This window comes from Apostichopus japonicus, chromosome 17 (genome assembly GCF_037975245.1).
Source record: "Apostichopus japonicus isolate 1M-3 chromosome 17, ASM3797524v1, whole genome shotgun sequence".
Lineage (NCBI taxonomy): Eukaryota > Metazoa > Echinodermata > Holothuroidea > Aspidochirotida > Stichopodidae > Apostichopus > Apostichopus japonicus.
This window is the reverse complement of record NC_092577.1, coordinates 28,051,828-28,067,096: the sequence shown is the minus strand read 5'-3', so window position 1 is coordinate 28,067,096 and position 15,269 is coordinate 28,051,828. Positions and strand designations below refer to the sequence as shown.

The 15,269-nt window shown below is 37.7% G+C and overlaps 1 protein-coding gene across 3 annotated transcripts in view; it reads left to right on the top strand.

Moving 5' to 3' along the window:
- LOC139984172 (uncharacterized) overlaps positions 1 to 15,269 on the top strand; it is a 73,551-nt gene that overhangs the window by 20,175 nt on the left and 38,107 nt on the right. For all 3 annotated transcript variants that reach the window (XM_071997941.1, XM_071997939.1, XM_071997942.1), the window contains exons 8-14: positions 4,137 to 4,187; positions 8,606 to 8,848; positions 9,390 to 9,632; positions 10,443 to 10,682; positions 12,909 to 13,148; positions 13,741 to 13,980; positions 15,027 to 15,192. In XM_071997941.1, coding sequence (XP_071854042.1) covers positions 4,137 to 4,187; positions 8,606 to 8,848; positions 9,390 to 9,632; positions 10,443 to 10,682; positions 12,909 to 13,148; positions 13,741 to 13,980; positions 15,027 to 15,192 — 1,423 coding nt within the window. The remainder of the gene's footprint in view (positions 1 to 4,136; positions 4,188 to 8,605; positions 8,849 to 9,389; positions 9,633 to 10,442; positions 10,683 to 12,908; positions 13,149 to 13,740; positions 13,981 to 15,026; positions 15,193 to 15,269) is intronic.

Below are 15,269 nucleotides of genomic sequence, written 5' to 3'. Positions count from 1 at the left end.
GTGAGCATCGGCCAAAGAAATTTCCGAAACTCATCCTGCCCACGCGGGTTTTTCTTCTTGAAAATTGTTATGAGATAAATATGCTGTATATGCTGCAGTTATTGTCCCATTTGGTGGCTTCCTGAAGACCTGTTTCCTCAACTAACAGCTATAGCGTACCCCTCCCCCCCCCCCCCAATCCAAAATAATATACCTCCGCCTACTACCGTGCTGTAGATTTCTTGTAAATTCTCGTTCATATACATACACTGTTACACAGGTGTCAAAATGCCTTCATTCTTACAAATTACGCTAATGAAACGTAGACCAAGGAAAAGTTTTCAAGGTGAATTCGACGCAAATTTAGCGACAGTACCTTATGTCATCGGGCACTTTGAAACCCAAAATGAACCAGTAATACTTTGCGAGCACGAAAATCAAGCATAATTGTCTAAGGGGTGGTACGGGCTGGGGGGGGGGGTCTAATAAGTGACTTCACAACTATTATGCATCGCACATGGAATATGAGGTCGCAGACTGTTTCTGACTTCGACGTTGGTCGATACGTGCGTGCAACTCTTCGGCTGCATATCACAGTACCGGTAGTACATGTTGTGGTCATAAGTTGAATAATTACTTTGATCCATAAGCGCTTCGATGGGCACATTCGCTGGAAACTATTGGCAGTTTGCAAATTAATCGCTGTTCAGCGACCAAAACCATTTCATCAATTGTTTTGTATCCTCTCCCTCGAGATTTATTGCCACCCGTGATTGTCATATTCATTCAGTGACACTAGTATTATGGTAGGCCGCGCGATCGCTGACCTTCCTCAATGCCATGTTACCAGAGAGCTGGCTACTGACTTAGCCTAGGCCCTAACGTTAGGCTATATCCATGCATGTATCCCACAGAAATTCGATGTATCCTTATCGTTGTCTAACACTGTTTCGGTCCCCTGTTGTTGATTGGGACTAGCGTTACACAACAATCAAATACTTATTTGTCAGAAGTAAAGCGTACTAAACCATAATGTCTGTTTTATCCTCTCCGGTTGCATGTTATTAACTATGCTAGGAACTAAGAGAATATTCGAAACAGTTTGGAAACTAGGCCTAGACTGAGGCTAGAGTACTAACCGTGTAAAATGCCATAACGGGTCCAACTTAGCCCTATGCCATGTTGTGTTCCGCCATGTTAACAGTAGTGTGAAACTGATGCAGTGATGGTTACCTTTGCTTGAGCGTAGTATTGCAGAGGTAATGTGTTATTCTATGTAGTCACAGTACTAATTTACTGTACATCGACCCAAAATTTGATTTCAATGAGAACTCAGTTGATAAATAATAATATAGTCAGTAGTGCGAAGTTCGGCATACTGCGAAGATCGGCCACCCTAAGAAATACACGATTTTAAAAAGACAACTGACAGGAAGAGCCAAATTTCACCAAAAAGTACGAAGCTACAGTTATTTTCTCTCCAAAATGGCCCGTGTGCAAGAAATTACTAACATATTAGTCAATAAAATGACGGAGATCTATGAAGTCTGTTATATTACTGAAAAAGCAACTGCGCCACCAATTTTATCACCAGCGCCACACTGTGGGTTGCGTGTCCGAACTTCGCAATACTCTAGCAAAGAAATACCAGTTCCACAATCACAAAGAATCTTCTTGGAAAACAACGTGAAAACAGTTTGCAGGAAAGAAAGTTTGGCCGTGTATCGTGCTATAACAAAATTCTCCCACCATTTGAAGTATATTTTCAGGTGATTTATACCAGAAGATTTAGTTTTGGGGTGTTTTAAGTCTTAAGTGTCCGAACTTCGAAGTCACCATCCTACTAGTACTACTGCCTAGGCCTATAGCCTATATCCTCTACTCTAGGGAAAATATGAAACAAAGATTCTTCTAAGGTAGTTAAAGATATCTTTGAAACAGTCACCAATTACAAACAGTTTACCAGACAACCTTGTAGTCATAATGTCGCCACTACACACTGTTGATGTGTTGTAATAGAATAGGCTACAAGTTAGGCCAATATATTATATAAAGAGAACATTTTATGTTTGGTGCCATCATAAAAGTCACCACCCCAACTATACTGTGATTTCAATGTTTTTCAAGTATGTTCTTAGAAAAATTGTACCAGTAACATCAGAACAGCGGCGTAGCTAGGGGTATTGGTCAGGGGGGCGAGAATGTTCTGTAGGGGCGCTTTCGACACTATCAAAGCGGAGCGCAACCACAGGTTGGCGCGGAGCGTACAGAATTTTTTTGAATAAAGTTACTCCCTAGATCGCCGGAAATGACCCTTTCCGGGCCTTGCTAATTTACAGATAAACAAAGAATAAATAGCCGTTAGAGCATTTTGTCAGAAAATTACACCAACAAAATGTGACAAATGTCAATAGGTAGATGAGAGCGCAATAAAAAAGTCAATAATCGCGAATAAGTAAAAAGTGGTAAAAAGCTGAAAAGGGCGCCAACAGTCCATTTGAGTCCGTCAGGGGGGCATCCGCCCTCCCCCCCCCCCCCCCCGATTGTACGGATGCTCCGCCACTGCATCAGAAACTTTACAAAAATCTGAGCAATTTGCAGCTAATGACCTCATGTTTGGAAATATTTGCAGAAAGGATTTTCTCACATTTTTTGGGGTGAGCAAAGAACTCTAAATCTCTACCTCATACATGGCAAATTTAAATATTTGCTAATTCATTGTTTGTAGTAGACAGTATTTCCTTGTCAAGTAGGTTTAGTGGAAGAAATGAAAGCTATTCTTTCAATGCTGAAGATTAGGTGGTGAACATGTGACCACCATTCGAAAACAACAGAATACGTTAATGCAGCCTATCACTCCCAATATACACTCTCTCATGTATCATTCATAACACATAAATACACCATTTACATAACCGAGAACAACATAGAATGGATAGCACAGTTCAGTCTCTCGCAGCAGCTGTTAAACATGATTACATTGTCAACACTAAATCCAAATTGCCACCACACACAGCCCAATTTAACTCATTTACATGAATTCTGAATTAAATGAGTGATATATTCTTTAAGTTAAAGGAGATCACTTAACTCTATTGTAAAGGAGTTTGAGATAAAGTTGATCAGTGTAGTCTACGTCCTGTCTTGCAATTTGTGCCCATTTAAAAGCTACGTATTCTTCTGATGTATGGAGACCTTATGGAACTGTTTTGAACATGGACTCTGAGCATTCCCTTTTGCTCAGAAAAAAAAATCTTTATAACTGTTAAAATTTACCCATTCTTTTAAATTCTCTTGTCAAATGACAGACCAATCACATTTCTCCTTCTATAATCCATACTTCCCTTGTGACAGCTCTGCCACGCTCCACACATGTTATGTGTGAGATGCCATTGCTGAACAGGGACATATAGCATACTTAAGACCTAACATGCAAAAGGACAGATTTTTGGCCATTTCTATTTCTACCAAAAGTAGTTCGTAAAAACAAGAAAGGATCATTCTTATGGTTTTTACAAGGTTTAAGACTGAAAAGTATACGAGTACGGCAAAATCACATGGTAAAATATATGTGCCTTTGGAGTACTATTCAAAAATTGAGTATATTCTCATCTTGGAAGATTCTAACTACTGTATGTAAATTTGGCATGTGAAATCTAGGGCAACCTTCCCATAACTTGAAAAAAAGAATGATAAGCACAATGGTTAGTTACTTTGTTACCTATAATCAGAAATAATTAGTAAAGTGCTGATTAAATCTGTTGAGAGTTTCTCTTTTCAGTAACTTTTGGGGTAACCCTCTACTTCGTCAGTGTGTACCCCCTATTTTTTTTCCCCTGTTGAGTATCTGGAACAATCCTAAATTGTTTCTGCATAGTTTTCTTGAATGAATCATTTTATCATTCTGTGTCCCAACATGGTTTGTAGAACTTAAAAACAATTTGCACTAATTAATAATCGTATAAAGATGTAAACTAATACAGTGAAAGGAAATTATTCAGATCTGACGAGCACTTTTCAATTCCCTGACACTTAATGAAAGGTTAATTCTGTAAAAAAGTTTGAATATTATTCTTTTTGTATGATAAATTTTCTCTATCTATGTATTGCACAATCAAGTCATAACTGTTTACAGTACTTCTGTTTATACTACACAGTGGTTGTACCTATTGAGACTCAACCAGGAACAGCAGTCAATCAGCCTCCTGGTAAGTGTTGAAATTTCTTCTCTTCGGAGTTATCAATTCTCTTTTTGTGATCATCATCATCATCATCGTTTATATCATTATCAGTATCATTATTAGTATTGGTGTCGAATACCACCACTATTTGTAAGTATCATGATTGTTTATAAATATCATTATTTGTGGCTATCATTTATAGTAGCAGTGAACGTCTTTACTGCTTGTGAGTACTGAGTAACATAGGTTTTTATCGATCATTATTGCTTGCGAGAATCTTTATTGTTCCTGAGAATCGAACCATTGCTGTTTCCCTTAGTATCATTACAAGTCATGAGTATATTGTGAGTAGCATACATGTACTGTATATTCATGAGTACAGTATCATTTGTTGTTATTTTTGTGAATATCTTATTGTTTAGGAGTGTCATTATTGTACACAGATTTGTTTACTGTTCACTTGTAAGTATCATTACTGTTACTGAGTATCATTACTGTTACTGAGTATCATTACTGTTTATAAGTATCATTATTGTGAGTATCAAACGTTATGATTAACAGTACCTCAGTCCTCTTTTACCTGACTCCATTCTGCATATATATGTACACAAGTCAACCTACTTGTAGCTTACAAGTGGCAACATCTGAGCACTACATTATATCTTGTGAGTAACATTATTGTGAGTATCATTATTGTGAGTATCATTATTGCAAATATCATTATTGTGAGGATGATTAGTGTCTGGCGGGTGGCTCTGCTACAAAAGAGCATCGTCCTGATTAGCTCACAAAGGTTGCACTAGCTTATCACAGGATGTGGGTTGAACTCATTAAAATTTGTTATAGTTTTGACAGCATATATGTATAATCTTGTTGCACATATTTTGGAACTTAAACTTCCAAGTGAAAAACGGAACTGCTTCAACTATACGTACTTTAACCTCCTTCTGGCTGTATGGTATGTTATGTAGCTGTTAGTCTACACAGCCAATGACATACCTCTTACAACAATTGTGGTTGTCTGTTTGAACACAAGACCACAAATGAACAATGGATGACTATGCAAAGTGTGGAATGCAATCGAAGGCTTTTGTTGGCACAGTTTGATGACTTGAAGAAGACTTTTGTGCGTTTTGTGAATTTTATTGGCCGTAAACTATTTGATAAATATTGCACCTCTGTTATAAAGGGTGCTTTCAAGTTCCGTGCTAATTTGATCTGTTCGCACAATGATCCTGATATGACATACTGGATTGGAAGTGAACAATTTGTTAACAGGCTTCTCACCAAGTTCTGTCCTTTAGTGTGAAATGTTGGGAAATTTGTGTTGCAAGGCATTGTGGGTATAGATTGTAATCGACACATTAACTCAGGTCAGGTATTACATATGAGCAGGCCTCTGTCCAGATTTAAATTTTTGGACGTTTTTTACGAGCTTAACCACATGGTATAAAGACCCTACAGAGAATTGGCATAACTTCCATACCTAACATTAGCCATGTACAGTAATACTGCTTATTATCATTAAAATGTTCTTGGACTGTTCTCAAAAGTGATGTGAACAGTAAATGAAGAAGAGAAACAAATAAATGCCAGTGAGAACGTAGATTTAGCAAGTAGGTTTCTTAAGCAACCGTTATTTTCCAGCAGGTTGTTAAAATTGTGAAATTCTAGGTCTGCAACATTATAAAGCCATCCTTTACAGTGCTCAAACTCTGACACTGAGACAATTCATTCTCTTATTAATATGTTTCAATGTTTCAGCATGACTTGAGGATTCAAAAATAAGGGGAAGATATATTTTCTTAGGATGTTTGCAAATTGAAAAAAGAAAAGAAGAAAAAAAAAACATGCCTGTGAAGAAATAGGCTAAGTAAAGTCGGTCATTACTGTCGTGGCAGCTTACGAGTGGTTCCAGTCCTGAGATATGCCACAATGACCACAATTTGCATAATACTTGGTAGCAGGCTTCAACATTATTTCCCTGGGATACATGTATACATGTGTACTGTACATGTGTAATAAGGACAACAGCCAAACACCTGAGGTCATTCCAGACAGGTCTGGAATATGGCTTGGTATTGATTTACCGTAGTAGCAGAAGTTGAACTTGCCTTAAAGGGTGTGAAGACTCGCGCAAAAAGAAACTAATGCCGGTAATCTGACCTAGTTTCGAATGAGGTGTAACAGAAGTGTTAGACACCACCATCGATCCCAGAAAATACGCACACAGCTTGCTACCTTCGTTAATTAGACACTAGTGTACAGTCAGTACATACAGCTGTGGTCAATACCCACAGCACAGTGTACGATACAGCGATGGACATCTCAGGTCCAGCTAAAGATAACAAGGTATCACGTTTCATTACTGTCTGCATTTTGTAGCGACACAAACAAAACGTCACTTGCAAGCAACAGAAAATTAACTTTCTCAGATGGCCGCACGTGGTTTGGGGCGAGTCTTCAATTCCTTTAAAGTTAGTAGGTCTAGTAGCAGAAGATAAATTATATCAGTCATAAATTGTTTCGTAAAACATTACTACGTCATCGTGCAAAAGTAGTAGAAATAAGGAAAGGTCGTCATCAGCGAATAAATTATCTTGTGTAACATTATTTCAATAAAATACTCCTATGTACAGAATGTATACAAGATGGACATAGCTACACATGTATGTATGTTTTTAGGGATAAATAAGCACAGTGGTTCATGTACTGTAGCACAGAATCTTACTTTTCTTCCACCATTTTTGTGTTACACAAAGTGCATACAACTCTGTTAGAGAGTAAATTGTAAGTAAACTGAATATAAATTGCTTGGTCATGCATATGCATTAGAAAGAGGACTGTGCTGGTCCAATATATCTATTCATGTCTCGTGCTTACAATATTTGACTTTCTGAGGAATGTAACTCTGTAATAAACAACAGGACTTTGAAATAGATATTTAAATATAAGTTTAAATATAAAGGAAAGGCTAAAAGATCTAGTTTGAGAGAGAAAAAACATAAATTTATGGCTTCTGTGTGTTAAGGTACTTGCGTTTATTGATATATATATGTGAGTGTTGACACTGACTCGTTTGTATGGAATTAGCCTCATTACCAGAAATGGTGTCATCACTAAGAGTATTTCCTAATTTATAACACACACTTACCTCATGGTTAACAAATTCCCAAACAGGTAAGTGGTTTGGGGATTGCCAACAGATGTCCTTCTTTATAGTGTATATATATTAGGATCTCTTATGCTCATGGGACTGGAATGTGCCATTTGATGCGATTATATAAAACTTATTGACCATTTCGGTTTGGTAATTTCCGGTGGATATTGCAGAATCTCTAACTAACCCAGCTTATATTCAAACTTAGAGGAAGTAAATTCCAGTGCAGATGTTTCATAATTTTGAAAAGTTTAAAATAGCAAAGTCTTTGAAAAAAAATAAGAAGCCTTTGTTGGTGAATTGTGAATGTGTCAAAAGGCAGTCCAGACCAAACGAGTATTCTGTAGAGGCCAACTTACAAAAGCACACAAGTTACTCAAGCATACGGATCTGTTTCCAGGGTAACTCGTTTTATAATACAGCCTGTAGGCTGTGTGTAGTTCATGTTTGTACGTGACTAATAAAGTCACTATATGTTGCCAGCATACAGTACTGTAGGTGACATCTTTGTTTTGTCTCCGTAGGGCTATACTGTACCTCTCAACTCACATTGATACATGCAATGATTGGAGAATGTATGGAACTATATAAGTGAATCAAATGTGTCCATAGGTTTATTATAAAAAATAAGAGTCTTATGGAGTGTAATTAAGTGGATGAATATATCAACCACTGATTTTACCGCACAGTATCTCATGGGATTATTTGCCCCACTAGAAAAGACAATAATTAATAATACCATGCACCCTTGTTGCCCTTCATTTTGTAGTATTGCATAGAATAGAATAGAATAGTATTTTATTTTTATTTTACCCAATATTGCCTGCTATAGTTCTCCGAATTACTGTGTGACCTGAGGGGAAGAGGGGTTGGGTGGTGGGTGGAAGGCTGGTGTGAGACAAAGCCTGCTGGGAATATTTTAGCGCACTAAAATTTGCTAGAAGTTTTCAAAAGTGCTTAAGTTCCTCAATTTCAATTTTTCAATTTCTTTATTCCAGTATAAATTGCAAAATTTATAAATATTACACATCCTAGAGGCTCTGATCTTTTAAGTTATTCCTAGCGATTGACGATTATTCAAATAGACTTAATTTGATATCTCAGGGTGTATAATGACTATTTTCAGAGAGTCAGTCAAAAGGTTTGACCATGGGTAACCACCATTATCGGACATTCTTGCATATTTTGGGAGCAATACTGATGATCTATAAATCAAATAACTGTAATATATAATCGCTGCAATTTGAGACTTTATTCTGACTTTTGCCCTTATTAATATCATCAGAGTCGGAACCACCTGTTGTTACCTGCCCCGATGACATCAAAGAAAAGACAAATGTCGGCCAATCGTCAACAGACGTCTTCTGGAATCCTCCGATCGCTACGGATAATTCGGGACGAGTAGTTCTCATCGAATCCTTCCCAGTCTCTGGATCAGAATTCCACCTAGGATTGACTGAGGTCATAATTCTTGCATATGACGAGGCAGGCAATGTCGGCACTTGCGCATTTACCGTTTCCATTACTGGTAATATGTCATTAAAATATACTTTTTGAAATTTAAAGTTACTTTCATCAATTTGGTACATGATGACAATTTCGACCCTTTCAACTTTTGCTACAGTAATTAGTCTTTGTGTGACTGTTATGTGGTACAGCATAACTTGGGCCGTTTCATTGACTGGTTGCTTGCATGAACAAAGATGTCTCTCATAGGTTGCTTCATTGTGTTCTTTAATGCCAGAGTTTTAAAACAAAAATTGCCCTCCCTCTCTCCCCCTTCCCCTCCTCCCCCTCACCAAAGAAAATGATAAAACTCTTTCACAGCTACCAAGTATATCAAAGGGCTTTATAATTGACGTGACTGTTTCTACTTTGTAACACATGTTCTCTGATTGGATGCCCGACTTCCATAACCTGTGGACCCTAGCAATCCCTGTTAGCTGCTAAATCAAATCAAAAAGAAAGAAGAAAAAAAGTAGAGATTGAAGTACAGTTATCAAAGCTTTTTTTCATGCCAAAAAAAAGAGGCTTAACATTTTTGAAATTGTTGTATTTGCTCCTGCTAGATGAAGAAAGCCCTTACATAACCTGTCCTGGGGACATCAGTGAAATTGTTGATGAATCTATGTCCACCAAAGAGGTGTACTGGGACGATCCGGAGGTGTCCGATAACTCTGAAGACCCGGTAGAGGTGTCCTCTCAGCCCGAGGCAGGGTACCCGTTCCCCATCGGCGTCACTGAGGTGGTAGCCGTGGCAACAGACTCCACTGGCAATGCCGCTTCATGCATCTTTATCGTTGAGATTATAGGTAAGTTTTTAGTTACCAAATTCATTGAGATTTTAATATATTATACTCATGCAATTGGTTATAACTTATAACCGCTAGAGTTTGCATTTGTTGTTGTTGTTTTGCTAGGGCTGTGCACAACTATGCTATGGTTGTAAATAATTCCAATCTAATTGTGCTAATGATAATCTGTCTCCTTTAATACTTTGCTAATTAAGATATTGTTATTTTTTAGCGAAGATCACTTGTCTTGTACTAAGTTATTCTTTCAAGTCTAATGCATGTGTTTAAAGAAATAAAAAGACCACAGTCAGTGGTGGCACTAAGGTGAGGGGGGGAGACATGGTGAGCATTTGCACTTCTAGTTATCCCCTAGTCAGCTCTGGTAGAAAAGCTGAAACCACCTGCCCCGTGATGTACACATTTAAACAGGTGCATTTTATTTCCAGAGTGCCCCCCCCAACCCATCCCCATCCACCTACCCGCTCTGATGCGGCCATTGACATGAGTTAACAAGCCATTTGGCAATGGTAAGCTGCAGTATCATGTCATACAACATAGTAGTACAGGCATTTAAGCAAGAGTGTGGTACAGATGTTTGGCATTATAACAGTGTTGCATCGTTAGGGAACTGATCTCTCTTTTTGGTTTCATTTACCATGTTAAAGTTGAACTTACTCCATAGGAAACAAAAAAGTATCAATCTCTTTCATTTATTAATATAGTAATTCCATTCCTAATTTCATCCAATCATAATGACGTTCTCTTTAAAACATTTCTTATATCATCCAATCGTAATAACTTTCCTTTCAAATACTTCTCATTTTTTAGACGAGGAGAATCCTATCATCGTGTGTCCACAAGACATCGTCGTTAACGCCGAGCCTGGCCGGCCGACAGCTGGCGTGACATGGCCTGCTGCAGTCGCAACGGATAACTCCGATCAAGAACTCACCCCGACTGCAGATCCACAGTCGGGAGATTATGGCATCGGACGGCACGTAATTACTTATTCCGTCCAGGACCCTTCAGGCAATACTGCCGAATGCACATTTAATGTCACTGTTCTGGGTGAGTCTACAGATATTATGCACTATTCTCCATTGATTCTGAAAAGATTTCATTAACAACCCAAAATTATGCAGCTCATTATCATAACTGTTTGAGTTGAATTATTAAAAGTTATCAAGAATCTGTCTTGGTATCTGAATCAAAGTTCATGTGGACCGATAACTAACGTAAAAAAAAATGTAAGAATGTAGAAAAACGGGGGGAAAAAAGAAAGAAAATGATGATACAAATGACTTTATGATGGTCATTGTTGAATTTAGTTTAGTACACATGGCATGAAAAGTGAAGAAAGTAAGCGTTCTCGGTTTGATAGATAGATTGCAGTCGTATCGTCAAACAGTAAAACAGCAAACAAGTCTACGTCGGTATATTAGATGGAGTCCTAGTTTATCTATCGTGGATAGTTGAATCACCCCGATCTGGATAAAATGATAACCAATATGACATGGACTGATTCATAAGCCTTATATAAATCTGGACAAATAAAGACACTAGTATCGGAATGTCTACCGGAAGTAAATTGAAATCGGGTATTTGAATCTGACCCCACTTTGAGTTTTTGAGGTTAGCTGTCATCATGGATACATACCACACCTGTATTTCTTCATTGCATTCCATTATCCCAAAATAATTGTTTTTACCCCAAACGACAACCTATGCAAAAGTTTGCAATATCAAACAATCCATTGAAAGGAGCTAGCCCTAAAGAGGACAAACTTAATTAACAAAATTGTGACAGAAATAGAAATTAGTCTTCTGAATTACACCCTACCCAACACTATATTTGATGAGGTATGACACCGAAAAATGAACTTTGGGGCTTCCCACACCACCTGATAGATTTTTGCGGTCATGACTGTGCATGCCTTCAAAGTATATATGTGAGTAATAACGGAAACTATATTCCATGCTTGGATGGGTCTTTCAAAGTTCAATAAAAATGTATGCTATTGAGCACGTAGTCATAAATTGAGAGCAGTGGGTGTTGGCCAATTGAGTAGATTGGTAAGTCAATAAAACCAGTGGCATGCCTGAGTTCATAAAGTCATTGAACCTAAATAAAGAATGGTCACAATTAATTGGAAAAATCCGGTTTGAGCGATTCTTTTCATGTTAGGGTTTTTTCCAATCTTTGATACTTGCCTGGGGGGGGGGGGGGAGTTTACTATTTTAGAGGATGCTTTTTTTGTTATTGTTTGGGCAGTGGGTAACTTTTGGGAGTATGATATGGGAATATTTGTTTAAGACAAGAAGATTGATATTGTAAGGCAAAGAAGCTGATGAAAATGTAACAAAGACAAAGAAAATGTCATACAGAGCAATGAGAAGGTCAAAGAAATAGAGAAATTGTGATGACAAAAGATGTAACACAAGACCTTGGCAAGTATGAAATGAAATTGTCATGGAAAATAAATATTGCATGATATCGCTATGAGAAATGTTTCTAGAGGCAAGATGTGGACATGTTAGAAAGATAAATTTCACCTCAAAGACAAATGATATCATGGAATTCATAACCAGTCATGGGAAAGTATAAATTTCTTCCTAGAAAAATATGAAAATGTCTTGGAATGAAGAAACTTGCAGTTGAAAGAATTGGTATTTAAAAAGGGATAAGAATGTCATGGAGAGATTATTCTGATGTCATGGAAATTTGTGCAAATGTCATGTAATGACATGCAAAATTAATTTAATTATATGTTACATAGCCAGACATGGAATAAATACTGGATGATAAAATCTTGCTGAAAGAATTCCAGTCCTTCAAAAACAAAAGATCTACTGGCTAAAATCAAGTTCGTAGGGGCATTTCCCTGCACAGCAGTGCACATCAATTACTGCACATATATACAGGCTTATGGAAGCAGTCAAATAATATTTATATACTGATAATAATCAGGGTTTACAGTATGTTAGGTATGGATATTATCATACTATTTTTTATTTTAATTATCCGACTAACCCTGTGTTTATGTTCTCACTATCTACTGGCAGTAAGGCACCAGTGTTTTTTTTTTCTCTCACTCTGGTAAACAGCAAAAATCCACTGGCATCTTAGCTAGTATTTTAGCCTGAATTTTGAGGCCTTTGGAATTACAAGTGATTGTCATATAGAGATGCAAACATCTCATGACAAGACAAGAGGATGAATGCTAGAACACTCAATAGCCAAGCAAGGGTGTGATCATAAAATGGAATCAAAACCAATTTTTTTGCCTACTTTAGATGAGGAAGCTCCCACAGTGACTTGTCCAAACGATGTTATGCAGGGCACCGATCTGGGTAAGATGACAACCAACGTGACATGGTCCGATGCGCTAGCGGTAGATAACTCTGGAACAGTAAAAACACTTACGTCGGACTATCGACCAGGAGTATTTGGTACTGGGGTAACCATGGTGACATATACAGGGACAGATCCATCAGGGAACAAAGCCAATTGTTCTTTCAGTGTGATTGTTCATGGTAAGATGAAAACTCAACTTAATCACAAGTCTTTAAGCAAGAAAAAAGAAACGTACACTTGGGTGGAAGCGGAGATGTATTAGCATAGAACTGAAGGAGACCGCTGTAGTTGGATCTCTTAAGCTATCCTTTCCCTAGATGTGTAAGACAAATTAAGCTCCAAACTAAATCTGTTAATATAAGTCTCATCCTCTCAGATTCTGCCTTTTCAACCATCCCAGGTTTAATTTTGATGTAAGCTAATCTGAATGCGGCCTGAACATCAGCTTTTCTTATTCTCTGGTTGGTGAAACGGGGGGGGGGGGGGGGGGGTGGGAGGGGAAGGAACATGTGTAAAAAGAATCTGTTTCTGTAAGCTTCATAACTCCAAAGCTCCAAAACTTTACTGAAACAAGACCAAACATATATGCCATGAAACTGATTACCACTTTTTGAGGCATTAACCTGTTCAATGTTGTTACTGCTCGTGTCCATGACAAACCTCCCAGATCCCTCCCCGATATTCTGTACAGAGTTTATTATTAGCTTTGTAAAGCCCATTTGATTAAAGAACTTTATTTTCAGCACTGATATTTTTCAAATTTTTATTCAGATGATGAAAGCCCTTCTGTAACATGCCCTGTGGATGTCACCATGGAAACAGATTCTCTGCAGCCGACAGTCAGTGTCACATGGCTGCCTGCGTCTGCCACAGACAATTCTGGTGTCGTCATCAATTTGACCTCTGACCTTCGACCAGGGCAGTACGAAGTAGGCCAGCATGTCGTGACATATACAGCTACAGATGAAGCAGGGAACATTGGCGACTGTTCATTTACATTGACAATACTCAGTAAGTATTTACGTTACATGATGAACCTGAAAACAGTCATAACATGAAGCAGCCATTTTCTGCTGGCGTAACAATTACTTGGCCATTTTGGTAAAACATAACCAAACTCCCTACTCTCTCTCTCTATTTTATGTGCTAATATCCTGGAAAAAAAATTTGGTTTCTCAATTTTTCAAATTTTCAAAAGGGGATTTTTCTCAATGTTCCTAACACTGTTCAAAAACATACACATGGCCTGTTTCTGATTGCAAATTTAGCAAGAAAATTATTTCTGTCGAGGCATTTGCGCATAAGGTTGGGAGAGCATGAGATTGCCTTCAAAACTTGGAGACCACAGTAAAACCCAGAGAGATGTCTAATATAAATATTACATAGCTTGGTCAGCATAAATTACATTTTAATGCAAATACACTTTTAAAGCTTTGATTTGCAAGTTATGAATAGTTCCTTCAGTTGTGGTTCATTTCATAACAGACATAGATAACTGACATGACAGGCTGGTTTTGTTAGAATACCTTAGAAATAAACCACTGTTGAAGGTCTGGTGTTCTAAAAACAGAATAAGAGCAAAGCATATAACATATTTGTTATATCTGAATGAAACGTCTTTAATTATTCACACATTTTGTAAAATTTTATTTAATAAATATTGTCTTGTTTGATAATGTTATTCACTTTATGCTTCTTATTGTGATACTTGCAAATGCTGATTCAAGTTTGGTCAAAATCGGTCAAAATCAGCATTATTTGTACCTTTTTGTCATTAGTTCTTTACAAATAATGCAAAAGAACTGCTGTGTTATTAGAAATAGGGACTTAAACTCTCTGCATCGTGTTTTAATTATGTGAGACTAAAACCTGTTATAAATGTTTGTGGTATTACCTGTGGTTTCACCTGTGGATTTACCTGTGGTATTACCTGTGGTTTATTTTTGGTATAGGGTTTGCTGTGTTCAATGGCTTTAAGGTATTTATGGTATTTATGATAGCATGCCATCTTCAGTTTACATTTTTCTCTCTTTTATTTTGTTTCTTTTCTTTTCTAGACATATGTGGTAGCAACCCTCTGTTTCCAAGTATTAAGATTGTTTCAGGGGAAGCAGCCACTCCCGGTAGCTGGCCATGGCAGGCATTCCTACAATTCCGAAGCATCGTCTGCGGGGCTGTCCTGGTATCCAACAAATGGGCAGTGACAGCTGCTCATTGTGTGAGGTGAGTTGATCAATGTACCCAGAGGGTGTGCATTGTCTCTGGGGGACATGTTAAGCAGCTCATTGTGTATTAATCAA